At 51.3% G+C, this 27,300-nt stretch overlaps 1 protein-coding gene across 3 annotated transcripts in view; it reads left to right on the top strand.

Moving 5' to 3' along the window:
• The window catches only part of Esrrb (estrogen related receptor beta), a 159,736-nt gene that overhangs the window by 104,893 nt on the left and 27,543 nt on the right, over positions 1-27,300 (top strand). For 2 of the 3 annotated variants that reach the window (XM_026402058.2, XM_077799506.1), the window contains exons 2-3: positions 4,577-4,986; positions 20,087-20,203. In XM_026402058.2, coding sequence (XP_026257843.1) covers positions 4,577-4,986; positions 20,087-20,203 — 527 coding nt within the window. Of the gene's footprint in view, positions 1-3,036; positions 3,055-4,576; positions 4,987-20,086; positions 20,204-27,300 lie in introns of those variants that run through there. The other variant, XM_026402066.2, reaches the window with a different exon arrangement.

The following is a 27,300-nucleotide window of genomic DNA, read 5'->3' as shown; positions in this document are numbered from 1 at the left end:
CATCATCCTGCCCTAGGGCCAGGTCACTTCCAGACTGCCCTGCACTGTAGACACTGGCCCTTTCTTCCCTCTGACTTCAAAGCCACACGTGACCTGCTGCTCACTCCCTTTCTGGTCAGCTCTGCTCTAAACATTTCTGTGATGGGCTCTTGTTTTCTAGGCCACATCCTCTAGCTACCTCTCTGCCCTCCTCTTGGATTTCTTTGCCTCCGTCCTTCCTTTAATATTTTCTGTGAATGAATGAAGGAGTGAACTATGTCCCGGAGGACAGGGAGAGAGGGAGGGCACAGGCTGCTTTCTCAGAGGGCCTAGTGGCTTCAGCCACGTTCTCCCCCTGCCTGGTACATCCAGTCAGGCAGCCCAGAAGGGCCCCATGCCGCTCTCCCCTCCAGAGAATTCTCTACTCTTACCCTCTGTGGCTCAGAAAATGACAGTGAGGCTTTGGAGCTCTTGGGGACAGTCAGAAATTGACAAAGTTGAGAAGAAGGAGGAGGAGGAGAAGGAGAAAGGAGAAGCTGTGGCCTCCTGGGGGGTCTTCATAGTTTGCAAAATGAATGAATGAGAAACGAGGAGAGCAAGACCAGAGGGCACAGCAGGGATGCACTGTCAACACTGTGTCCCCAGGGCCCTTCCTGGCACTCTGTGTTTGTTCAGTATCTGAGTGTCCGTGGCTCCTAGGACAGAGTCAAACCTTCCTGATTGGGGGCTGTGCCCATCCTCTGCCTGATATCTGGCCAGCAATTGACACGTGGTGGGTGCCTCAAATATGGGTTGACTGTCCCTGGAAAAGACATTTTGGTGGCATCTAATAATGGTCAGTGAAATGAGAAACTGGGGCTCAGGCAGTAGCAGTAGCTTCCAGGATTCCCAGGCCAACTCCTCCTGAGGCTGGGATCCGGTGTGCTTCCTTCTCAACCCAGGCTCCAACCAGGGCCTGCAGTGGGTGGCTGGACATGGCAAGATACTCATACCCTTTAGGATCAAGGACAGGGCCAGCAACTCAGGAGGTCGAGGTAGGAGGATCACATGTTTAAGGTCAGGGTGGGCAATTTAGCAAGACCCTGTCTCAAGATAAAATTTAAGCTGGGCACGGTGGTGCATACCCCGAAATCCCAGTGGCTCAGGAGGCTGAGGCAGGCGGATTGCAAATTCAAAGTCAGCCTCAGCAAAAATGAGACGCTAAGCCACTCAGTGAGACCCTGTCTCTAAATAAAATACAAAATAGGGCTGGGGATGTGGCTCAGTGGTCTTGTGCCCCTGAGTTCAATCCCCAGTACAAAACAAAACAACAACAACAACAAAAAAGGCTAGAGATGTGGCTCAGTGGCTAAGCATCTCTGGTTTCATTTCCTGGTACCAAAACAAACCAACAAACAAATAAATGAAGGGCTAAGAGTATAGCCTAGTGATAGAGCAATTGCCCAGCACGCGTGAGGCCCCAGATTCAATTTCCAGCAACCCCTGCGTGCGCACTCATGTGCACATGCGCACATGTGCACGCATGCGCTTGCAAACTTACACGCACAAAGGAGGAGAAAGCAAGGTTTAGGAACACAGCCGTCAGCCCGGTGTCCCTGGTTGGTTGAGCCATGAGGTTGGGAAGGCAGGTTGGGAAAAACCGTGCCCCCCTGTCTGGGAGAGGCTTCACATGCTGCTGTGCTTCTCTTAGGACAAATGCCTCCTGTACCTCCAGGGACAGTTGTTTTTCCCGCAGAACTGGGCATTGAACCCAGGGGCACTTGACTACTGAGCCTCATTCCCAGCCCTATTTTGTATTTTATTTAGAGTCAGGGTCTTACTGAGTTTCTTAGCACGGGGATGCTTTGCCACTGTGCTGCATTCCTAGCCTTTTTAATTTTTTAAAAAAATTTGGGACAGGGGCTCACTAAGTGGCTTAGGACCTCATGAAGTTGCTGAGATTTGCCTCAAACATGGAACCTCCTGCCTCCCAAGTCACTGTGATTATAGGTGTGTGCCACCATACCGGGTTCCAGGGACAATTCTAAGTCAGGGGGCATGTACTACAATAACTACCATCGTGACTGTTTAGGTCGAGTGCATTTCCTGAGTGCACTTTCTCTATGGAAGTGCCCTTCCTCTGGGGTCTGCTAGATAGGTGGCAGGGTCCAGAAGCTCTGGCCCAGCAGTAGAACTGGGGTTCTCCTGTGAAGAGGAGAACCTAAAGCAGCTATCAGGAGAGAAGAAAGGGATTAAAAGTTTAAGAGTGTGTGGTCAGCTGTCCTTCACGTGCCCTGAGGAAGGGCATCTGGAAAGGAGCCCACAGGTGCCATCGCTGTCTGTGCAGGCAGATTTTCCTGCCAGGCTGATGGCATTTCCTGGGGACGTGTCACTGATGGTTGGAGGGGGGGGGTAGTAGGTGGCATTGTCCAGGGAGATGACAGGACACTGGCCAGAGATATGTAAAAAGGCCCCAAGGAGACTCTCAACCAGGGGAACTTCTACTAATTCAGGGGAGACTGGGGAATTGCGGGGGGGGGGGGGGTCTCCTAGGACTCAGGAACATTCCATTTGGAACAGAAGAGACCCAGAGCCTCTGTCTTCACAGACTACATTCCAGGGGATTGTGAACTTGAGAGCAGGAGCCTTAGGTGGGTCTTTTGTCTTGGGATCTGCATCTCTCAGCTTCTATTTAGAGTTGTATTGGGTAGTCTGGGCACAATGGCACATGCCTGCCATCCCATCCACTGAGGAGGCTGAGGCAGGAGGATCACAAATTCTCAGCCTCAGCAACGTAGTGAGACCCTTATCAAAAAAAAAAAAAAAAAAAAAAAGGGGCTGGAGTGTGGCTTAGTGGTAGAGCATCCTGGTTTTAATTCCCAGAACCAAAACAGAACAAAACCAACAAGGGAAACCCCCAAAGCATAAAACAAAACAAAACAAACCACCTGTATGGAACCAGAGTTCTTTCTCTGAACATTTGCAAACGCAGATGGGGAAACCCGTCAGAGGTTGTGTTGACCATGAACTCATCGGTGGACCAGAGACAACGGAGGGCCCTCCGTCAGAGGGTCCACAGACACATTTGTGGTCTTGGTGTGTAGCTAGGGCCTGGGATGTGGGGTTGGTTTGGGGGATGACTAGGCAGCACTTCTCTGGGCTGCCGGGAAAAGGGGGCTGGCAAACAAGTTACCACTACCTCTGAGAGGTTCTGGAGGTCAGACCCTGGCCGCCCCCTTGTGCCCTCCAGCACTGAGACCCTCCCTCCGGCCCGTCCAGGGGTCCTCTTTCCTTCAACTGGGTGGTGGGTGGTTCCACCCAGAGCTGTCAGCCATCTTCCCAGCCTTCCTTTCACCTGTCCCTCAGGCAAAAGCACTGGCCTCCGCACTCCCTCCGCAGAGGAGGCTCACAGAGCGTCAAGATCACGTGGTCGGGACAAGGCCAGGCCTCCTGTTATCTGTCCTAGAATATGGTGGGCAGCTTGGTTCCCTTGAACACCAATCTCCCTTCTGTGAGCCCAGCCGCACGGCTTTTCTTGTCCATACCCATAGAAGGAAGGTCCCCAGCTGGGATGTGGGAGGGCCACACCCACCCAGCGTGGCTTGAAACCCAGGGGCTTTGGGTTGGGAAAACCATCTACTGTCCTGCAGTGACCCTGCCATGTTTTCCTGGTGGAGCAGGGTGGCTTAGAGGCTAAGAAAGTCCATGTTCAAGACGGGGAGGTCGCTAGCTCAGGAGCAGAGCACTTACCTTCGTGTTCGTATGCGCAAGGCCCTGAGATCAATTCCCAGCACAGCAAAACAAAACAAAGAAACTCAAGGTTAAGAAACAGTTGGGGGCAGGGCATGGTGGTGATTGTCCCTGGTCCCAGCTAGGAGAATCACTGGAGGCCAGGATTTTGAGAACAAAAGAAACAATTGGAGGAGGGGCAGTGGGGACTGGAAGGCTCCCTCATGCTCTCTGATGGAGGCAGTTTGATGAGGCAGTTTCTTGGGGGATCCATCGGCTAGGTAGGAGATGTCCTCCCTAAGGGTTAGGAAGGGAAACAGGGAGGGGTCAGGGAGCTGCCTTCCAGACGCCCCCTCCATTACCAAGCCTGGACTAAAGCAAAACCCAGAGGGCAATCGGTCTAGCTGGTGCCCCTCTTGCCCCGGTCAGAAGACTTGGCCTTGGTGGCAGTAAGGTACTGTAGGAAGCGCCAAGTTCTCGCTTACTCGTGCACTGGTGGGGCTGCCATCATCGATGAAGGACACGGTGGAATGGGTTATCAGGCCATGGTACTTAGAGTGCCGGATCCAGGGCTTGCCACCGGGGGCAGTGAACTTGTAGCGGCCACCTGTTGTTAGGCAGGTAGGTTGGAAAGATATTTAGGCTGAACAGTTATTGCAAAGCGCGGGGAATCCTGATCTGAAGCTCATTGATCTAAACAGTTTCCTTGAGGACTCAGAAGTCTGCAGAGGTGATAAGGGTAGAAACTTGCTCAGGACTGTGCCTCCGGGCCCTCAAGGCCACCAGCATGCCCCAGGGCTGGGCGTCCAGCCCCGCCCCGGCCCCGCCCCCGGCCGCGCCCCGCCCCCGCTCGCACCTCCCTGGCACTGACTCTGCCGTGTGTCCACAGGCTGCTGAACAGGATGTCCGCAGACGACCGGCACCTGGGCTCCAGCTGTGGCTCCTTCATCAAGACAGAGCCGTCCAGCCCGTCCTCGGGCATTGATGCCCTCAGCCACCACAGCCCCAGCGGCTCATCGGACGCCAGCGGTGGCTTTGGCCTGGCCCTGGGCACCCACGCCAACGGTCTGGACTCGCCGCCCATGTTCGCAGGTGCGGGCCTGGGAGGCACCCCGTGTCGCAAGAGCTACGAGGACTGTGCCAGCGGCATCATGGAGGACTCGGCCATCAAGTGCGAGTACATGCTCAACGCCATCCCCAAGCGCCTGTGCCTCGTGTGCGGGGACATTGCCTCTGGCTACCACTACGGCGTGGCCTCTTGCGAGGCCTGCAAGGCTTTCTTCAAGAGAACCATCCAAGGTGTGTGGCGGGCTGCGCAGGGCTTGGGTGCAGGGTGTTGGGTGCAAGGTGCTGGTGGGGGTGCCCTGGCCCCCTGGAGAGCCGGGCCCTTCCACTTCTGGCGCCTGGATGCAGAGCTTCTGAAGGGCCTCATTCCTATGGCTCAGGGCCTCTTGCGTCTGAATTCTGGACCAGGACCCAGAAGCCCCAAAGAAAGTTCACACAAATACCTAAAGATGTGTGCCTCTCACCTGGTATGGGGAACACCCAACCGTGTGCCCCCAGCCAAAGAAGTTGTAGTGCCGTGGTAGAGCGCTTGCCTAGCACAAGTGAAGCCCTGGGTTCAACCTACAGGTGTGTGTGTTTGTGTGTGTAACAAAGCCAGTCGTGGCGGTGCACGCCTACAATCCCAGCAACTCAGGAGGATCCCAAGTTCAAGGCAGCCTCAGCAATTTAGGGAGACCCTGTCTAAGGGGAAAAAAAAGATTATTTTTAAGTCATAAAACCTATCATCTTGCCCTGCCTTTTCAAACCTAGTGGAGTATATATAAAGCATCCTTCTCTTATTTTTAATCTTTTGTTTTGTTTGACCTGTTCTGGAGGCCTCTTACATGGTAGGCAACTGCTCTACCACTAAACTACATCCCAACCCTTTTTATTTTATTTTGGGATGGGACCTGAGTTGAGATGCCCAGACTGCCCTTGAACATGGGATCCTCCACCTCAGTTTTCTGAGTTGCTGAAATTGCAGGCTTGGGCCGCCACACCAGCTTGCTTTTAACTTCTTTTTTCTCCCCCTGTGGTGCTGGGGATCAAACCAGGGCCTCAGGCATTGGAGGCAGGCACTTTACCACAAACGAAACTCCCATCTCTGTTTTCATCTTTTAATTGCACAAGTAAACTATGAATGTTTTCTCATTGTGGAGAATGCAGACGTGTCTGCAATGGGACAGATGGTTACCATGTTGGGATCCTAGTTTGGTTTGGCGGATCTTTAAGCTTTTTCCCCGATTCATTTGCATATTAGCTGAATCATGCTCCAATGACCAGGGGGTGTGTGTGTCTCTTTCTATGGGTACTGGAGTGCCTGGTGGGTCCTTCTGTATAGTCACCCACAGGTCAGTTAGGGGTATTGGTGGGTACGCCTTCACAGGGCTGATATCAAGTTCATGGCACCCAGAACCTCTGTGAGTCTTACTACAGCAGGGCTGGAGCAGAGCACTTACTTCCGTTCATTCAGCCAAGTTTTCTATGGAGCACCCACTAAGTTCCAGACATTGTTGTAGGTGCTGGGACAGCATAGACAACAATCCGTGCTCCCCTAGGTACTTGAGAGGACCTGGTGCCCTCCTACCAGACACTCAACTGCAAATCAGATAGAGAAACCCAGAGACCTCTGTCCTGTCCCTGATCCTTTGCCCAAGGCCCTCTGTCGCCTACCTTCTTCCCCCAATTTCTCTTTTAGCAGAAGCAAGCTGAGCTTCTCTGGGAGGATTCTGTTTATATTCATTTAATAAATATTTGTTACGGTTTCTTCAGGTGACAATTTGTTCAGCCAGTCGAAGGCATTAGGGTTGAACTTTTTTCAGGTCTGTGTACTAGATGATGATGAGGCATGGGCCAGTCACCTGGGCCCCTGGGTCAGCCCTTTGCACCCATTACCTTGTAGCTGAACCTTGGGTGTGCTGCCTCAGAGTCTGTGTGTGCTTCCGTTTCTTCTCTAACCATTCCTACCTCACATGGACCTGTAATGATAGATGAGCAAGTTAGGATATATGAAGCACTTAAAATATTGCCTGGCATCTAGGAAGTGCTAAGTAAAGGTTTACAATTATTATTATTTTTGCCGTACTGAGAGTTGAACCCAGGAGCACTTTACCACTGAGCTATATCCTCAGCCCTTTTTGAATATTATTTTGAGACAGGGTCTTGCTATGTTGCTTAGGGCCTGGCTAAGTTGCCGTGGCTGGCCTTGAACTTGGGAGATCTTCCTGCCTCAATCTTCTGTGTAGCTAGGATCAGAGGGGTGTGTGCCATCGTGCCTGGCTACAATGATTATTTTCACTTTAACAATATCACTTAACATATTTTTGATCTTACAGAACCAGTTTTTGTAATCTACATAAACTTATTTTCTAAAAATTTGGGTGGTGCTGGGGATCACACAGTGAGGCTAGTCATGGGCCAGCTTTATACCCCCTGCACGTGGAGGAAGGCCTGGGGTCTCCATATTTGAAATGTGTTGTGTGTCTACTGCCTTAGCCATGAGTGAGAGCCTCCTGGCTGATGATCTTGTTATGAGTCAGTGGATATTTGACACCAATTTAAAAAGTTATGGAAATAGCATTTTTCTTCCTAAATTGGGAAGTGGTCTTGGTGAGATTGTTATTATTTTCAACTCTTTGAGACCAGATTTGGGAGCGCTGCTCTGTAAGAGGCAATCATGTTTTTTTTTTCTTTCTATGCCATTCTTGAACGGGGCTGGAGTATTCTGGATCAAATTTTCCAGCAGAAGCTGGTGGTGTAGAACCCAGAACCCCTGTGGCACCCTCTCCAGAGGCCCGGTGGCTGAGTATGTTCTCTGCCAGCCTGAAGTCCACGTGAACGATTTGTAAATAATCTTAATTATCTGCTACCATGAATAGGATAACTATCACTTCCTAGAAGTCAAAAGACAAATAGCAGTGATCCTGCAAACACAACCGCCTGGTCCCTTCCCTTCTCACTGGGAGATTCCACACTCACCTGGAAGGAGGTTTCTGCCCAGAGTAGGGAGGAGTCAACTCTAAGGGGGACAGATGATCTGTTATTTCGTTAACTCTTCAGTTTTGTTCTAAAAGTGATTTGAATTTTGTTGTTCTTAGACGTAACATAAATTATAGAAATTTTTTGAAAAAAATGCAAGTATAAAGAAGAGAATGATGGCCTGTTCTGTGCAACCACAGACTCAGTGGGCATTTGTTGAATACCTGTTCCATCTAAGGTGCGGAGACAGGAGAGTCAGGCACATGGCTCCTGTCCCCAAATAGCCAGAATGCAGTGCTGAGTGCCCTTGAGTCTGCAGGCCCCACGTAGACTCCTAAGCCCACCTGATTAAGGGACATTTACGCCATTTCAATTTTGTGTGTGGAGGGGGCTGCTGGGAGTTGCCCTCTCCCCCTCCCAGGCTAGGCAAGTTCTCACCTGCTGGGCTACACCCCAAGCCCAAGGCCTTTTTTTGTTTTTAATTTTAAGTCACTTGGGTGGAGGGCTTTAGTCCTGTAATGATCCTTTTTCACAAGTATGTTAACTCTTGGAAGGTTCTGGAAGCCATTCTAACTAGCTCCCGTCTGCCTTCTCCTTACATCATTTTGGTCAGCTCAATCCAATGCTTGTGCCAGTGTGGGAAGAAATTTTGCAGAAGCAAGGGTGCCAGGAAAGACTGAAGGGAGAAAGCCTTTGGTTGCCATCCTCTTCCAGTACTGTGTGCTGGGTGTTCTGAGCTAGGTGGCTGCTCCAAGCACGCTGGGGCAAGGAGGGAGGGGATGTAGGGGAAAGGTAAATCACAGCCTGCGGCTAGCCACCAGTTTTTGCAAATCTAGTAGGGCAGGAACACAGCCCCACCTGTCCTTTTACATATCATCTGTGGCTGCTTTGATCTTAGATAAGAACTGAGTAGTTGCAACCCAGTTGTCAGGCCTAAAATACTTACTGTCTTTTCCGGAAACGGTTTGCACCCCTCTGAACTCCAGCCCCAGACCCCAAGCTCTCGGGGGCTTACCGTCAACCCCCTAGTGGTGCATGTGTAGTGCTTATACCAACTTTGCCCAGGTCCGAGCTGGGAAGTGGAGTTTGAGGTCAGTCCTGGGGCCCTGGCCCACTCAGGGAGAGCAGATGAGCTCAGAGATAGACCAAGGCTCTTTCCTGAAGGAACGGAACAGCTCCAGGCAAAGGGGAGACCTCAGAGGAGAGTCCCACTGAATTTATTGGTCTGGCTAAAGGAACCTGCCCATCCTTGAGGACTGGCCAGCCCTGGAAGCAGATAAAAGAAGACAGATTTAGTCAAAGGCACCACACCTGGGGAAATGGAGGCCACCTACCACCTGATGCGGTTATCTTCCTGATAGTGATCCCCTCCCTGTAGGTCTTCTGCACCTGGAAAGGAGGACCTAAGTAGTGGGGTGGCCTGGGGAGCAGCCTCAGGGCCCTTTCCAGCCTGGACATTGTTACTGCATCTCTAACTCAGAGCAGTGATCCGGCTCCTGTTTAATGAGAAGGCCCTCACTTGGGAGTCTCTGAGCATACTGCCATCAGACCTCCCCACTCTTTCCCATGTCTGCCATTTTCCACTCGCTGGTTCTGTGGTCACTCCTGCCACATGTGGTAGTAGAAGAGATGCCTCCTTAGCTGGGAGCCCTGTCTCCTCCCTCTTCCCAGAGACCCTCACCCCCACCCCCAGCTCCTCTCCTCTGTCTTCCCTTCTCACTTTCTGGTCTCTTCCTTCCTTCCATTAGCATTTAAAATACCTCTAGTAACTCCAGTCTTCTTTTTTTTTGTATTGCGGGTTGATGCCACCAGTGCTCCGCCACCAGCTACCTCCCATACTCTTTTTATTTTCTATTTTGAGACCAGGTCTGGATAAGTTCCCCCAGCTGGCCTCCACCTGGGATCCTCCTGCCTCAGTCACTGGAATGAGATGCATGTGCCCAGCTCAATTCAGTCTTCAGAACACTCCCCTCATTCTCTGATTTGCAGTCTCTATTTCCCCACCTCTCAGTCCTTGACCCACTTTTTTGTGCCCAGTATATTTTGGGGGAGGTACCTTAGATTGAACTCGGGGGCACTTGAACACTAAGCCACATCCCCAGCCCTATTTTGTATTTTATTTAGAGACAGGGTCTGGCTGAGTTGCTTAGCGCCTCACCGTTGTTGAGGCTGGCTTTGAACTCAGGATCCTCCTGCCTCAGCCTCCTTTGGGATTACAGGTGTGCCCTACTGAGCCCGCGGCTTCAGCTGCATCTGAAACCCAGAGGCTTCTGCCCTCCCCTCCCTCCCCAGCTCCAGTTCTTAACACCCAGGAACGTTTCCTCATGGCTGTCCTACTATTCCCACATCTCAGGAAGCCTTCTTTGACTCCTTTCCACCTTTCTCGTGACTGGTGCCCATTCTGGATGCTTCTGTGGATCTTCACCTGCCCCATCAGCCCCGATCTCCCCATGTGGTCACTGCCATCGCTGGTCTGATTCAGTAAGGCAGGAGGCTCTGAAGGGACAGTGTGAGACTGACCTTGCTTCTCACTGACCCCATGTCCTCTCACAGTCCTGGCACACAGAATGTTCTCAAGTGTCCCAACAAAGTGGGCCCCCATTTCCTCAGTGGGACAAACCAAAGGGCTTTGGCCACTTTACATATGTACACTTGTAGGAATCCAGATCATGTCAACACATTCTGTTAGAAAACTTTTTTCCTCCTCACATTTTGTGGAGCAAGGTTTCTCCAATTCTTCGTGTGGAGTTTTGACGACAAAAGTGTGTTTGCCCGCTTTCCACAGATCCACTGGACACTGGACTTGCAGGACGCCGTGGCTTCACGGCCATCTCAGTTACGGAGATTTAGTGGTTGTGTGCCTGCTGTCCTCCCTGAGCATGCTATTATTTAATTTCTTTTCATTTATTTTTTTGCAATACTGATTAGAGAGCCCGAAGGTGCTCTTCCACTGACCTGCCTCCCCTGTCCTTTTTATTATTTATTTTGAGACAGGGTCTCACTAGATTGCTGAGGGTGGCCTGGAACTTATGATCCTACTGCTTCATCCTTTTGAGTCACTGGGTTTAGTTAGTGGTGTGAGCCACCGCATCTGGCCTACATGTTTTCTAAGATGTAACTGCACACCTGGATCATTAGGGCAATCCTTTTTTTAAAATTTGTGTTGATTTGCAATCATGATTTTTCCAACAGAGAAATATTGGGTTTTGATGCACAGCCTTTGTTATCATAAGGTCACATTCCTGGGAATGACTAAGTTTGTGTTTATGTGCATATATTTGCTCCCATGGATATTGATTTATGTAGGTGTCACGCATTGATTGCAGTCTTAGGGCAATAGGTCCACAGTTGGCTGTTCAATAAATGGTGACTAACATCATGGCACTTCTAGTATGAGACCTTATCAAATCTTAAGCAAGTTCCTCTTTTCCCCAGGACAGTATTGGGGGGAAACCCTGTCTTGCCTTTGAGCTTCTGAAGCAGTTGTTGGATGTTTGGTGAATATTTATTGAGCACCAGAGCACTGATCTGAGAGCTAGGGACAGAGTGACGAGCCCTGTCCTGGTGGGCTTGCATCCCAGGGGAAAGCAGATGGTCAATAAGGAACATAGGAGCAGACTGAGCCAGGTGCTGGGAGGGAGGGAGAACAGGGAGACCAGAGAGAGAGAGAGACAGACAGACAGACACCCCCAGGAACAGGTGGCTTTCAAAGTTAAAGCCCATGCAAGGATGTTGGGGCCAGCGTTCCAGCTGGAGGCAATAGCGAGGACTTGGGGACCTCTAGGAAGGCCAGTAGGAGCAGAGGGAGTGGAGGCAACATGGAAGGAGAAGGGCCTGGAGAGGTAGGTCCAGGGCCATGATGATAGGTGTGGTGGCCCCCTTGCAGTCCCAGCTACTTGGAAGGCTGAGGCAGGAGGGTCACTGGAACTCCAGGGGTTTGAGACCAGCCTGGGCCACACAGCAAGACCCCCATCACCACCTTTTTCTGTAAGGGGGAGGGGCTGGGCGCAAACTTCGAGGTAGAGCCATGCTAAGCATGCTCAAAGCCCTGGGTCCAATTCCCAGCACCATACCATGGGGGGGGGGGGAAGGTGAATCAGGGCATGGAGAGAGCTGGGCTACACTGAGAACCAAGCCAGTCTGACCCATCCCTGAGTTTGAAGAGTTGGTCAACTTTGCAGGACACTGGGAGATCTTCTAGTAACTCCTGGGCCTTGACTTAAGGAGGAGCAAGTGAGAAGGGACACTGGCACTGGGCTTCCTCTGCTCACCTGGGGCCCAGATGCAGGCTTGGCAGGAATGTCCCCAGGGAGAGAGGCGGGGTGTGATTGATGGGTAGTTCTGCTTTGGATCGCGTCCAGGCCTGGTGTCCTGGGGAAGGAAGCTGGCGAATCCCTGAGGACACAGAGTGGTGCGGAGACAAAGCCCAGGAGTGGGTGGGAGCCAGGAGCAGGTAGGGTCCCAACCCAGCTAACCCTGGGCAGGGACTTTCATGTCTGGCCTCAGTTTCTTCTTCTATAGAGAAGGAGTCAAACCCACAGCTTTCTTCAGGGTCCTGGGGGAACTACAGAGGAGTGGCTACAACCCTCTTTTGGAAACTGCAGCGGGGTGCAGGTCAGAGTTTGGTTAGTCTGGGGCTCAGGTGACACAGAGTCCAGAGGAGGGCTGTTGAATCTGACTGAGAACCTCAGCTCGGCACCTTCTGACTTATGTATCCCTGGGTGAGACACTGCTTTTCAGAACCTTTGTTTCCTTGTTAGTAAAATGGGGCTAATAAATAGTTTCTGCCCCTGGAGCATGATTACAAAAACTAAATGAGACGTGCTCGTAAAGTTGAACTCGGTGCTTGGCATCCGATAACCGTGAAATAAATAGTAATTGTTTTGTTATTTATGCTTGACTGCAGGACGCCCTGGAAGGTTTTTGAGCAGGGGATTAATCAGATCTCCTTTTAGCAATATAATTCTGTCCAAGATAGGAAGGAGGGTCTGGTAGCAGGAGGGCCTGGGGGCGGGGAGACCAGTCAGGAGGTGATTGTAACAATCCAGGAAAGGCAGGCAGACCAGGATGGCCGGCCGGCAGAAGGCTTAAAATCTCCCAAAAGTCAATTTGGTATTAAAGGTACAGCAACTGGCTCATGGAGACTGAGGAAAGGACTCTTAGATTTTTAACTTAGGCCATGAGGAAGAAGATGACAGTGTCATTAGGGAAAAATAAACATAGAACTTTCAATTATGGGAGGGGTCCGAGGTGATGAAGGTGGCTTTGGACATTGGGTTTGGTGGAGTCACAGACCCTGAAGAGATGGCGATCAGAACCTAGAGCCCAGGAATGGGAACTGAGGGGGGGTTGGGGTCTTATGAGGTCATCTAAGGTAGTGGGGCTCAAGATGTGGCCCCCAGACCAGCAATCGGTCTCACCTGGGAGCTCGTTAGAACTGCCTGTTTGGGCGGGTTCATGGCGCATGCCTATGATCCCAGCGGCTTGGGAGGCTGAGACAGGAGGATCCCCAGTTCAAAGCCAGCCTCAGCTATGGTGAGGCTCTAAGCAGCTCAGTGAGACCCTGTCTCTAAGTGAAATACAAAATAGGGCTGGGGATGGGGCTCAGTGGTCGAGTGTCCCTGAGTTCAATCCCTGGTACCAAAAAAAAAAAAAAAAGAAAGTTAAGAAAGAAAGAAAAGTAGGTCTGGGCCTCACAGAGTAGGGGTCAGGGCCTGGAGGGACAGAGACAATGGATGCTTTTTAAAGAAATACAGTGTCATCAACTCCCTTTCTAGCAGAGAGGGAAATTCTGAGGAAAAAGGTGAAAATTATTACTTTGATCAAAAATGATTCAGAAAAGTCAATGAGAAATTTTAGCAATATCTTAACATTTATTTTTCTTCCGTCTCTCCCCCACATTCTTCTTTCCCTTCTTTTTCTTCTGCTATCAGAGATTGAACCCAGAGCATTCTACCCATTTGTATTACTGAGCTGCATCCCAGGCCCTTTTTATTTTATATTTTTTGAGACTTGGTTTCACTAAGTTGCTGAGGCTGATCTCAAACTTGGGATCCTCCTGCCTCAGCCTCTGGAACTGCTGCGATTACAGACCACGGTTCCTGGCCAGCTTGGGGTATTTCTAAAGCCACATATTAAATTGTTTTTTTTTTTTTGTTTTTAAGAGAGAGTGAGAGAGAGAGGGGGACAGAGAGAGAGAGAGAGAGAGAGAATTTTAACATTTATTTATTTTTTCTTAGTTCTCGGCGGACACAGCATCTTTGTTGGTATGTGGTGCTGAGGATCGAACCCGGGCCACACGCATGCCAGGCGAGCGCGCTACCGCTTGAGCCACATCCCCAGCCCACATATTAAATTCTTATATCTTAAATTCTTTTTACCAAAATTGTGTGTGCTCCTAGTTTAGAGTATAATAGGAATATAAATTTTATAATGGAATATAATAAGGACTCCTGGCCCTCTCTGTTCTCATCCTTGGCAGTTTTGACATTTCATGATCTACTGTTACGGAAGATGAAGAGTTGGCCTCCGTTACACAACCGTCCAGACACACACACACAATCTTCCCATTTTGTCTTCGTTTTGGCTGAATCTCTTTGCCTGTTGTCAGTTCCTTCTTGATGTGTCCTTGACTCTTTCCTCCTGGTTGGATACCTTATTTTCTGGACCCTTTATCTTCATCGTTTCTGGTTTATTTCGCTTAGAATTTGGACACTTTCTGCTTTGCCTTCTAGCTCCTGGTGTGGTGCATGATTCATTCATTTAAAGAATACATGTTGGCTGGGCGCAGTGGCGCACACCTGTAATCCCAGAAGCTCGGGAGGCTGAGGGGGGGATTGCAAGTTCAAAGCCAACCTCTGCAATTTAGCAAGGCCCTAAGTAACTTAGCCAGACCCTGCCTCAAAATAAAAAATAAAAAGGGCTAGGGATGTTGTGGCCCAGTGTTTAAGCACCCCTGCGTTCAATCTTCAGTACCAAAAAAAAAAATGTATATTGAAGCTGGGCGCAGTGGTACCTGCCTGTAATCCCAGTGACTCTGGAGTCTGAGGAAGGAGGATGACAAGTCTGAGGCCACCCTGCAGCTTAGAGAGACCCTGTCTCAAAAACAAAAGTGAAATAAAGGGATGGAGATGTCGCTCAGTGAGGAGCGCTTGCCTAGCCCTTGCAAGGCTCTAGATTGAGTAGACGCTGTTGCAGATGCCCGGGAAACTGTAGGGTGAATGGGTGTAGTTTTAGACAAGGTGGCCAATCTTTTCTTTTTTTTTTTTTTTTTTTTTTTTTTTTTTTTTTTAAGAGAGAGTGAGAATGAGAGAGAGAGAGAGAATTTTTTAATATTTATTTTTTAGTTCTCGGTGGACACAACATCTTTGTTGGTATGTGGTGCTGAGGATCGAACCCGGGCAGCACGCATGCCAGGCGAGCGCGCTACCGCTTGAGCCACATCCCCAGCCCCAAGGTGGCCAATCTTATTCTTGATACTTGTTGGTTTGGTGGCATAGGCTACTTAGGAGGTTAAGGCAGAGGAATCGTAAGTTCAAGGCCAGCTTCAGCAACTTAGAGAGACCCTGTCTCAAAATAGAAAATAAAAAGGACTGAAGATGTAGCTTAGCAGTAGTGCATCCCTGAGTTTGTCCCCAGAACCCCAAAATACAAGTTATTCTTGATTCTCCCTGGAAGTTTTAAAAATCTTCTTTGCCTCCTGTTACTAAAATTTTATGACAAAAATCTGTGTCATATACTGTATGTAGTTCTTTTAAGTTCTTTTTTATCATTTTATCGCCAATTGTACATTCACTCGTGTGTGTGTGTGTGGTGAGCATGCGCAGTGGGGCAGGCGCTCAGACAGATATGGAAGGGCATTCATTCCATTTGCTTATCTGAATCAGCTGGTCTCTCTCTGATGCTATTAGGTCCTCCAGAGAAGAATCCCTGAAATTCTCACCTTTGGGTTGTGGGGTGTGCCGGGAGGGGGCTCTGCTCAGGTTCTTCAGAGCTTCCTCTCATGCAGGCTGGAGGGATGTTTGGGGGCCACGTGGAATGGAAGCGGGGATCTGAGCAGTTTATCACTCCTTCAATACAGATGTCCAGCCGATTCTGTTTTCAGCCCATCCTTCACCCCCTCTTGATCTTCATGCCTGGGGTTTTCCAAGGTCTGCAGCCAACACGTCTTCTTTCTTATCTGGGACCCCTCTTAGCTGATGGGGTTTCTGCCTCCTTCATTCTTCTGAGACAGCCCTGGCTCCTGCCCTGCCCTTCAGGGGGCTTTGGGGGAGGCATGTGGACCTGTGTTCAGTGTGCCTGGAAGAACCAGGTGGTTTGGCCAGGGAGGTTCTTAGTGATCTCCAAGGTCAGGGTTGGGATGGATCAGAAAGGGAGGGGGAGATGTTGGAGACCACTGGGCTACGGGAGTCTCAGGGGAAAGAGGGACACTGTCATGGAAATAGGATGAAAAGATTTTAGGAGCAGAGAGGAAGAACCCAGGGTGCCATCTCAGTTTCTGACTCGGGTGATGGGGCGGCTGGGTGTCTCTTTGATGGCATGACACGGAATAGAGTAAGAGGAGCCGGTGGGCCGAGGTGGGCTGTGTGAATGTGGGGAGCCCACGGGACCCCAAGTGGGAGCTCCCAGCATGCAGGCAGAGATGGAGTGGGAGGCCCAGCACAGGCATGCGACCTGCCGAAGACACTGGCGGGAGCTGGTGACTCGGATGAGATCATCGGACGCCGGGCCCTTACAGAAGGAAAGGGATGCCCTCTGTCCTCCAGGAGTGAGACAAACAAGGGAGTGGAGCCAAGTGGCCACCAGCCCAGTCCTGTCACGCAGCCCCTCAACGTGGTGGCCTTGAGGCTCTGAAGTCAGCTGAATCTCTTCAACTAAGCTCAGCAGCCCCCACCCCTGAGCCCGGCCATGGTTCAAGGACAGCTGGTGGGGATGCCCCTGGGATTCCCTTCTTAGGGCAGCCCGGGATCCAAGAGTTGGTGGCAGGGCCACCCACTGCCTTGGGGTCGACGTGGAAGTCCAGGTCAGGTTCTGGGAGCGCCTCTCTGACTCCCACAGACAGTAGCATCAGCTCCGAGGTCTAGCTGTGGGAGGCAGATTTGAAATGTCAGGATGGGATCTGACCCGCAGAAAAGGCTTGCCCCAGGGCCCCTGGCTGTATCCGCCCTGCTAGGTCTGCCTGGTGGTGTGAACATGTCATCTTGGTGGCTTGCTTGCCCGGCTGTGCACTCTGAAGCCCTTAATGGGCTTTCTGAATCTTTCTGAATCTATGCAAATGTATGAGATGGGAATGGGCCCACTAATGGAGGACAAAACCGAGGCTCAGAGAAGTCAGGTGACTTCTGTCACAGAAGTCTGTCCTGGACACACTCTCAGGTTAGAACCTTGAAGTTGTGCTGGCCATTGGCTATGTCTCTGTCCTGTGAGACCCATCTCCAAACTTGTCATACCTCAGGGGTGTGTGTGTGTGTGTGTGTGTGTGTGTGTTCCCTTCCTATTCCTGAGCTCTCCTACCCTCTCCTCAAGACCACAGGAATTCTGGTGAATTAATCTCATTGCTTTATCAAGAAGGCACTTAGAGAAATTACAAGGCAAGGCCACCGGCCTGGTTTTGCTGGCAGCCAGCCGCTGGGGCCATAAAACAAATTGAAAGGAACAAAAATAAATAAGTAGAATTAGAACTGACTCCTACACATACGTCCCTAAAGGGTCGGGACACCGCTGGAGGCTGGACGTTCGTGCTCAGTCCTTGTGCTGTGGGAGGGCTACACACGTTCTTGACCCCTGATCTGAGCACCAGCCTGTGGTCCCACTTCCTCCAGGGATGGCAGGCCTCTGTGCAGCTTGGGCGCAGGGCATGGGGAGAGTGATGGTGTGCAGGTGCGTCCCAAGGCAACGGGGTCACCATTTCTGGGAGGTCACGCCTTTGTCCACTTGGGTTCCCAGTCCAGCATTCCCTCGGCTTGCTCTCCCTCACCCTCCTCATCTGGGAGGTGGAGAAAAATAGGTTGACCCTCGGGGTTGTCAGGGAGAGAAGGACTCAATACATCTGGAGTCGCCCTGCAGCTGGGCCCGTGTTGGTGCTCAGCAGGTATCGAACAACTACTGGATGGGGGGCAGTACTTGGACTGCAGAGGGAACTGGTTTGAGTGGAGCCGGTGAACACCGGCAGTAGGGACAACAGTGGGAAGCTGGTGAGAGAGGCAGCACCTCCCTGGGGGGGCCCTGGAGAGGTGGCCAGGCCTCAGGCAGGGTATCTGTGAACTAGTTCTCAGCTGCAGGAGCAAAAGCCTGGAAGCCTCTGAGATCAGAGTTCCAGGAACTGATAATTATGCAGAGTGACTGATAAGTATGCAGAGCAGGGCGAGTGGAGAGACTCCACTGGAGGAAGCCTCCAATGGAGGCCGGAGATGGAGAGAGATGGGACTTCTAAGGCAAGTTGGAGACTTGGTGTGCATTTCCTCCTTTCTGCTTCTCTTAGTGTCACCGTGCATCAGTGTATGTTGAAATCACTTCCCAAGAGCAAGGTTAGGGTGGGATGCAAGAGGGCGAGGGGCCCAGACTCTTTACCCCTTCCCCTTCTTAGACCCCACCCTCCAGCAGAGATGACCTCTAGCCCCCTTCCTGCAGGAGAGGGACAGGGAGAAAGCCGTCCCTGCTGGACTTGAGGAAGAGAGAGAGAATAGCTCTCCCTGGGGATCTCTAAGGTGCTTCTGGGAGGTCAGCCTCCCTCTCAGTAGAAATGGGTAAGGATAGTCCCTGAGTGTGGTGGCCGCGCCATGCAGTCAGAGGGCCTGTTGTAACGGGGGCCACCAGTGTGACCTCTGAGAAGCACTTTGTCAGTTGGGGCAAGTGACTTGCTCCAGAAAATCCGGTAGCAAGTGGTTTCTCCCCTGCCACTGGCCACATCCCTGGTCCTTTCTATTTGTTTTTAATTTGAGATAAGTTATCCAGGCTGACCTTGAACTTGTGATCCTTCTCCCAAGTCACTGGGATTACAGACCTGTGGCACCACACCTGGCAGCAAGTGGTTTCTGTGTCCCACATGGAGAGGCCCAGGACACCCTCCTTGCCTCCTGGCCAGTAGACCACCTGGGTTAGCAACAGAGGCCTGTCCTTGGGGCTGGTGGCCCTTCCACTTTCCCTAGGCTCCTAAGCAGCTGGCCTCAGAGGACAGGCAGGCCTCCACATTCCCCCTGCTCTTTCTGGTAGTGGTGTCTGGAGGGGCTGGAAGGAAAGACTTGGTACGCCCATGGCCTTTCCCTCCCACACCAGGTGTGTTCCAGGAACACAGTACACATTTGTCAAATATGTGTTGTCAGTAAGGTCTGCAGGGTGGACGCCGTGCCCTGTGCTAGGAAGGCAGCCGTGGCCTCCCTTGACTAGGCTGTACGCCCTCTCCCTAGAAGAGGCTGAGAAGAAACAGGGGCATTAGAAGGTTTGGACCTTACTAGGCCCTGTGAAGTCACGCTGCCCTCAGTTTGTCAAACTGAGGCTGCTGATATGTAAAATGCGGGGAGTATTAATTAGTGCCTTCTTCATGGAATTGCTATGAGTCAGGGTCTGGCAGGTCATTCCTCCAGCACTTGTTGTTGCCTGCCTTCTGGGTGGCAGGGCACTTCCAAGTTCTGCTGTGATTGGCAGTAAGCCCTTCCCTTCCTAGGGCTCAGCTTCCCGGGAACATGGGGTCAGGGTCATGGTAGCCACGGGGTACTTCACTGAAGGAGCAACCCGGAAATTAATCAAAAGTCTCTCTGCTACGAGGAAGGTGCTTGATAAGTGATCACCTCACGCTGACTAGTGCTTCATAATTTCTTATATAGCAACTGTTCATGAAAAGTCTGGCTTGATCCCTCTGTGAGGAGCTGGCACAGCAGGGGGACTCCTGTGAGAGGGAGGAGATATCCTTCAGGCCAGCAAGGCTGGGTGACCTGGATCTGCCCAGTGGGAGGCAGAATCCAGGCCAGACACCTGTGTGCTCAGTGTGTCCAGCAGACTTTTCCCAGTCAGGGGCCCTGGCTGGAGGTGGGAGGAGCTGCCGATGGTGGACAGTACCGATGCCTTGGTCAGCACAGGGGTCCTCCTCTTCCTGGGATCAAGTGCCAGCCCAGTGAGTTTGGATGTTCTGGACCCATAATCTGGAGAGTGACTTTCTGCTTGGAAGAGAGTTGGAAGCATTCTGATGGCAGCTCAGAGCACCTACTGTGAGGAGCCCCGCTCTGTGGGACCCTGGGTGGGGGCAAGCTGTAGCTCCACCAGTTATGCCCAGCCTTCTGCCAGCAGGTTTGGACCTGACTATGCCCTGTATAGTCGCGCTGCCCTCAGTTTGTAAAACTCACAGCAGACGCCTGGCAACCCTCTCTGTGTCTGGTTGCAGGGAACATCGAGTACAGCTGCCCAGCCACCAATGAGTGCGAGATCACGAAACGGAGGCGCAAGTCCTGCCAGGCCTGCCGCTTCATGAAATGCCTCAAAGTGGGGATGCTGAAGGAAGGTAAGAGGTCTGGACCACCAAGGGCCCTCTGAGGGCCTGGGGTCACCCGCTAGCTTTTGGTCCTGCCAGGCCGTCCTGCCTCCTGGCTTGAGGCCCACCCGGGGTGCTGGGTGCTGGTATTTCCCGCGCCCTGCCAGCCAGCCTCCAGCCCACAGCCCGCAAAGCTCTCCTCCTGCCGGAGAGGCTGAGGGCGGGCGGGAGGCAGGAGTTGGAAGCTCTCCACTAAGGATCCTTCTGGGACATCTGACCCCACTTGGGCCCTGGTCTTGGCACTCTGGGCAGGCCCCCTCTCTACCCTCGCAGGCTTGAGAGGCTGATGACCCCAGCACTCTCTAGGACATTGAGAACCTTCCCTGCCTTGCATTGCAGCTGGTGGACAGACACGGCTCTCATGTGGTCAACACTTTCCCCTGGCCCAGTCCCTCTCTCCTACCTCGCCTTCTCTCCTGTTACCTCCTTCTTCTAGTTCAGCAGCCACGAGCCACACGTGGTTTCTGAGCAGTAACTAGTCAATCCAAAGGGTGTTCTGCACCCGGTTTTCAAAGACTTAGGATAATAAAAAGCAGTATAAAAAGTGGTAGTGGTTATTTTTAAAAATTGATGGCATGTAGAAATGATCATACTTTGCTATATTGGGTTAAATAAAACACTTTTGGAATTAATGTCATGTGCTGCTGCTTCTCCTCCTCCTCCTGTGTGTGTGTGTGTGTGTGGGGGGGGTGATGGGGATTGAACCCAGGGCCTGACAGGTGTAGGAAGGCACCCTACACCGAGGTACATCCCCAGCCCTTTTTCATTCTGTTTTAAGACAGGGTCTTGCTAAGTTGCCCTGTCTGGCCTAGAACTTGCTATCCTCCTGCCTCAGCCTCCGGAGTAGCTGTGTCACAGGTGTGAGCCACCATGCCCGGCTACGTACGCACTGCTGTGGCTCTCAGCAACACACTTCTCTTTACCCTCCTTAATTGTGGCTCCCAGAAAACAGGATGACATGTGGCTCATTATGTGGACAGCTGCTCTCCTCACTTTCCCTGTCGATCTGCTCAGTTTGATAAACCTGGTACCGTTTGGGGGATGTGGAGTGTGTGTGTGTGTGTGTCTCTGCAGCGTTCAAGGGGAGCCAGTGGAAATTCTACAGAATTTCTGGGCCTGGGGATCCTTCTAGAAGTGGGAGCAGGCAGTAAAAGAGGTGTGTGTGGAGGATCAGGAGGGCTCCAGGGAAGAGAAGGGGCCCTCTGGAGCGCTGGCGGGGATCTTGTCAGGAAGCTCCGTGCAGTCCCTCAGGCTTGGGGTGCTCCTCCCACCCCTCTCCCCATGCCCCCTGGAGCAGAGGACGAGAATTTAAGATGCTTCTCCAGTAAGACAGCTTGGATCTTCGTGTGTTGTGGAAGTTGGGAGCCCCCCAACTTCTGTTTCTATTCCAGGCTCCCCCCACTCCCACCTTTACCTAGGTTGATCTCAGCATCTGAACCTGTAAAGCAGGAGCTTTTGAAGCAGGTTCTTAATTACCCGCTGTGTCTACACAGCACCCTGGCCTTTAAACGCAAGTTTGCTCAATTGTCCCTTCATTTGCCCCTCTGTGATGTGGTGGGCCACCCAGTTCTCAGACACACCGTTCCCAGCTCCTTTGTTGGGGGCTCTGCATAGGAAACAGCTTTCTTTCTAGGTGAAAACTGGGCTGCGTTAGACCTGTCAGAAGAGCACGGGTTGGTTCATGTGGAGCTATACAATTTGGTCTTACCAGGGTGTAGGGTGGGACCAAGTTGCTCACAGCTTCCTGGTGTCCCAAGGGAGGAGGTGGGGCCCACAGGCCACAGAGGTAGGTCTTGGCACAGCTCTCTCCATGTCCCCTTCTGTGGAAGGCTGAGGGTTCAAGCCTTGGAGAGACTCCTGCCTCTTAAGTTCAAGAGATGCAGCTGCCATCTTGTTCTGTAAGCTGGGTGTAGGGAATCGGGATCAGGCTGGGGGCCCATGTCCCTGCTTGTCCTGGCTGGAGTGTGCAGCCTCTCTGCTTGCTTTGAGGGAAGACTCCTTGTTATAAATACACCTGGAATTTTTTTAAATTTTATTTATTTTTTTATTCCTGGAGATTGAGCCCAGGATCTCAGTGCACACTAGGCAAGGGCTCCTCCACTGAGCTCCATTCCCAGCCCCTTTTGACTTTCTATTTTGAGAAAGGGTCTTCCCAAGTAATGAGGGTCTTGTTAAGTCGCCCAGGCTAATCCTCCTCCTTCAGCCTCCCCGAGTTGTTGGGATGACAGGTGTCTGGCCCCAGCTGAGACAGGGTCTTGCTAAGTTTTCCAGGTTGTCCTCAAACTCGTTATCCTCCTGCCCCTATTTCCTGAGTAGCTGGGATTATAGGTGGGCACCTTGGCCCCTGGCTTGATGTCTGAATTTTAAAGGTGATAAAATGGGGCCCTGCGGGGATTGGGGTGAGATGACTTTGCCACCTCAGTCACACACGGGCAGGGGGCAGGGTCGGGAGCTGGGCCCCACGCCTCCCTCTCTGTGCGTCTGCCTGCCCCTCCCTCTTGGCAAAGGCCAGGGAAGGGTCCACTATTAGAAAGGGCTGGACTGCTCAGAATGGGCTCAGCAGAGACCTAGGGGCTATCCAGTGCTGGGAAGAGAGGGAGACGCTTTCTAGTTATCCCTGAGGGGAAATGACAGGGGAAGGGTTCACGGACGCCAGGAGGTGGGTGGCTGGACCTGATTGATGGGCAGCAGCACTGGCAAACCTGGACAGGCACTTGGGAGAGAAATGAGATGGGTGTGTGAGTCCCAGGAGGACGGCGTAGGGGGCCCTGGGAGGATGCAGGTGACACCCCCATGCTGCCCACGTGGGGAGGACCTGCAGGCTGAGCCCCTTGCTGGTCACTTCCCCTAATAAGGAGCCCCAATGGCCTCTCCCCAGGGTGGCTGCGGAGCACCCCCTGGCAGATTTGCTGAGCCTGAAGAGGCCTGTTGAGGAGCTCTGCCTGAAGGAGGAAGGGACAGTCACCGAAACACTGCCCTCCCCCAGCGCTGGCAGGTCCCAATCCAAAGACACAAAGGCTGCTGCAGCGAGGAAGCAGAGCCTGGCTGAGCGTGTGTCCCCGCGGAGCCCTGGCGGGACCTGGGATCTGAAGCTCCGTGGGGACTGGTCCCCTCAGGAGGAGCAGGCCGCATTCAGGAGCCTGGGTCCCTGCCAGGGAGAGCTCTTGGCAGCGCGGTGGCTTCTGCTTTTGTTTGGGGGGTGCTCCTCCTGGCTCTGTGCACAGGGCCACCCCGGGGACCAGGGGGGGCCGCCTCCCTCTGTTTTCCCTCCAGCTCTTACTCTGAAAGGCAAACTTCCCCTTTCCCCAGGGCTGCGCCTCTGCTGTGGGGTGTCGGGGTCCCCAAGTCTGTAGAAAGGCCAAGTGTGAGTGAGGGCCGACTGACCCCCTCCCTCCCACCCTCACACCTGAACCTCTTACCTCTTCTCTCCAGATGCTCAAGATATCTCTTCTACCCCAGCTTCACCATTTACTTGCTTTCCTGTGTCATCTGAGTGCCTGTGTCATGATTTAGGTGCCCCAGCCCTTACCTGGGAAGTGCCTCACTCATCGGCTGAGGCTGGCTTTGAATTTGCAATCCTCCTGCCTCAGCCTCTTGAGTTGCTGGAATTACAGGTGTGTGCCACTGTGTCCAGCCCAAGGGTCCTCCTTTAAGTAGACCTCATATAAAAATCTGTGTTTTCAGGGTAAAAAAGTAATATTCTCTCTCTCTTTTTGTTTTTTTTTTTTGTTGAGGTACTACAAATTGAACCCAGAGTACTCTACCACTGAGCTATACACCCAGCCCTTTTTATTTTTTATTTTGACACAGGATCTTGCTAAGTTGTTGAGGCTGGCCTTGAACCCGGGAACCCCTGCCGCAGTCTGGCTGGGCACAAAATAACCAAGCTGCCATGTGAGGGCCACAGCCTATGTTGTCTCCATAGGTGGAGCTGTTGGTTGGACACTTACGCCCTCTGGTGATAGAAAGGTGATAGTAGCAACCTCCCGTTGTAACTTCTCTCCGGATAGCCCCTCTTTCTCTAAACTTTTTTCCCCTGACTAACTCGAGAGACTTCCTCTTGTACTTGATTTAAAATGCCTTCTCCTAGACTAAGCAAACAAGATTGTACCAACGTCCATAACGGTAATGTGCCAACTGGCAGAGTTCCTGGGCTTTCCTTTTGTATCTTTTTAAATCTTCACTATGATGGTTCCATTGTTCTTGATCTTACTGAGATGACTCCTTCCTCTAGCACTGTACTTAACGCCCTTTCGGTTTGGTTCTTATTAATTTTTAATTCCATATTTCCGTGATGAAGATACCCCTCACTAAGATAATGCAAAACAAAACCGAGACAAAATGAAACAAAAATGGAACAAAAATTCATGATATCAGCCTTTCTATCCTCCTGAAATGTCCATCTGTCCTTTGTCCCTATCTGTTCCTCAGATGCAAATAGTTTTTCTTCCATCCCACCCATCTCCAGGGACTGGAAACTTAAAACAAAAGGAAAGAAGAATCTTTAAATGGTTACCCATCCTCTCATACTGCCCTCAGGAGCGAGCAGTTTACCTTATCACTTACCCTCAGGCGTTCCCAGTACCACCAAATGCAGCAGTCTGCTGGGCACAAAATGACCCAGCCACGAGGCACTTGTAGGTTCAAAAAACGAACTCCCGCAAACGCCACCCAAGTGGCCCTTCTAGGAACATCCCCAACCGGAAATCCCTCCTCCGGAAATCCCTCCGCAACTTCACCAACCAATGCAAGCTCCTCAGGAATCCCGGGAGAACTCCAAAGTAGTGGGCAAGTAGCGGGGCGCCCCAGGCGAACAGCAGGGGTCTATATACAACTGAATACGCAGCTTAACTTAACCATTATCATCTCAATGGCTCGCTGGTCACCTCTCAACCACTCCCTTCTGGCAAAAATGCCATGCGTCATCCCAACTCAGCTGTGGCCCTCAACAATCCCCCTGCCTTAGCCTCCCAAGTCACTGGTATTACAGGTGTGCACCACGGCAGCACCCAAGGTTTTTTTTTTTCTTTTTATATAGAAACTTGAACACAAAGTCTGAACTGGGCTAGGAGTTGGCAGCCTGCATTCCCTCTCGCTGTGTAATTGTATTCCGCAACCTATATGCTTCTGCTTCTTCACCTGGACGACAGGGATGTTGATCCCTGATGTCCATCACTAAGGAAAGCTTAGAACCAGATGGGTCAGCTCCTTGGCACAATCTACTGTGGCACTGCTTTGATTGGTCAACTCCCCAGAAGCAAACAAATAGTGTTCGATTCCCAGGGAGCCTCATTCTTGCCTGGCTTTCTAGAAGCTTGCCCACTGTGTCCAGTGAAGTCCAGCTGCCCTGATTTTTCTTCCTGCATTGGCTGGTGGGGAATCTTGGAGGATGGCATTGTCTTGGGCTGGCCTCCTGGTGCGAGAATCAGGATGGGACGGTACCCTGACCCTTGAGCTTGTTCCCAGCCTGGCTAGGGTATGGAGAGACTCAGCCTCCAATCCAGAAGAGCCCTGAGAGCCATTTCCTGTGTTTCATAGGGGACCCCCAAGCCTTCAGGACTGCCCTGGGATTTCAGCCCTCTCAGTCGTCAGCTCATCCCTGTGAACTTAACCTTCTCCTCTCCCTCCAGCCACCAGCCTCCCGGGCTGCTCCATTTCCTCCCCCTACCCAGCCCCTGCCTGCCGTTCCCCAAGTGTTTTCTAAAAGATATTTGATTTCAGGGCGAGCTGGGCTGACATCCATGCAATCTGCTCCCACTCTCTCTGTCTGCTGGCTGGGAAGGCGGAGGGCTCCTCCAGGGATTCTGGGTAATTGGGTTAGTGGCCAGCTCATGTCAGGAAATTAAAAGGAGGCCCTGATCAGGTTCCTGCTGCACGGGATTTAATGGCTTTGTATTTATAGAGCATTGTGCCTCTAGCCCATGCCAGAAATACCACTTTTCTGGCCCTTGAATGAAGAAAGAGAATGAGAGATGACTTGTCTTTAAAAATTCTTCTTTTCTTTTCTGAAATGTGTTGAGTGTTTTGAGACAAACCAGAACTCTCCAGAACTTCAGAACAGTACTGAACAAGAGTTGGGAAACTCTCATGTATATGTGTATCTCCCCCCAAAACTTCTTTCCATCCCATAGCCATCACCCCATGTCCCGCACCTCTGATGGATCACAGGATCACGTGGCCTGAAGCCCTGGCCACGCAGGCACAGTGACCCTTGGCTGGAGAAGTGTTGATGAGTGAAGACAGAGATGATTCTGGGTTGAATCCTTATCACTGAAACTTGGGGCATTTGGCATTGGATACAGCCTCACTGGTATTTGGACCTGGCAGGATTCCAGCTTCACCATTTACCAGTTCCTTGGGCAAGTTGCTTGAACCTCTGTAAGGCTCTGTCCTCCTCCCTAGAATGGGTTAATAATAGTGTTCTATTTTCATCTTGTTCCCCTCTTCACCGAAGTCTTCAGAGTGGCAGCATGATGTCTGATTTTGATTATGGATTTGAAATCAGTGTTCTTCATCATGTTATAACATCAATTTTCTTACTTTTGATTGACAAATAATTGTGTAAATTTATGGGGTACAATGTGATGTTTTAATCTGGGTATTCATTATAGAGGGATTCAGTCAAGCTAAGGAACCTATCCAGGTCTCACCAACTTACGTTTTGTGTGGAGGGAGAACATTAAAGATCTGTCTTAGATTTTGAAGTACACATTATTTTGAAGTATACATTATTATTATTCACTTGTGGTCACCAGGTACTGCAGTATATCACCCTTTGATAAGCATCTTTCCTTTCCCCAGCCCTCCCTAAAACTGATTTTTTTCTATGATGCTGGAGAAAGTTTTGGATCTCCCATAGCCTCTCGACCCTTTGATCTTCCTTCATATTTTCTTCAGAAACAGTCAAGTTTCTTAACCCTCCTACCATTCAAGTTTAAAAAGGGCTAGGGATGTAGCTCAGTGGTAAAGCACTTGTCTAGCATGCACTAGCACTGGGGGAAAACATCCCCACCTCCTAAGAAAAGACAAAAAAAAACAAACCCAACTATTTTATAAAAAGTAAGCAT

Source organism: Urocitellus parryii, chromosome 6 (assembly GCF_045843805.1).
Source record: "Urocitellus parryii isolate mUroPar1 chromosome 6, mUroPar1.hap1, whole genome shotgun sequence".
NCBI lineage: Eukaryota > Metazoa > Chordata > Mammalia > Rodentia > Sciuridae > Urocitellus > Urocitellus parryii.
The sequence above is the reverse complement of the archived record's forward strand: the minus strand, read 5'-3'. Positions and strand labels throughout refer to the sequence as shown.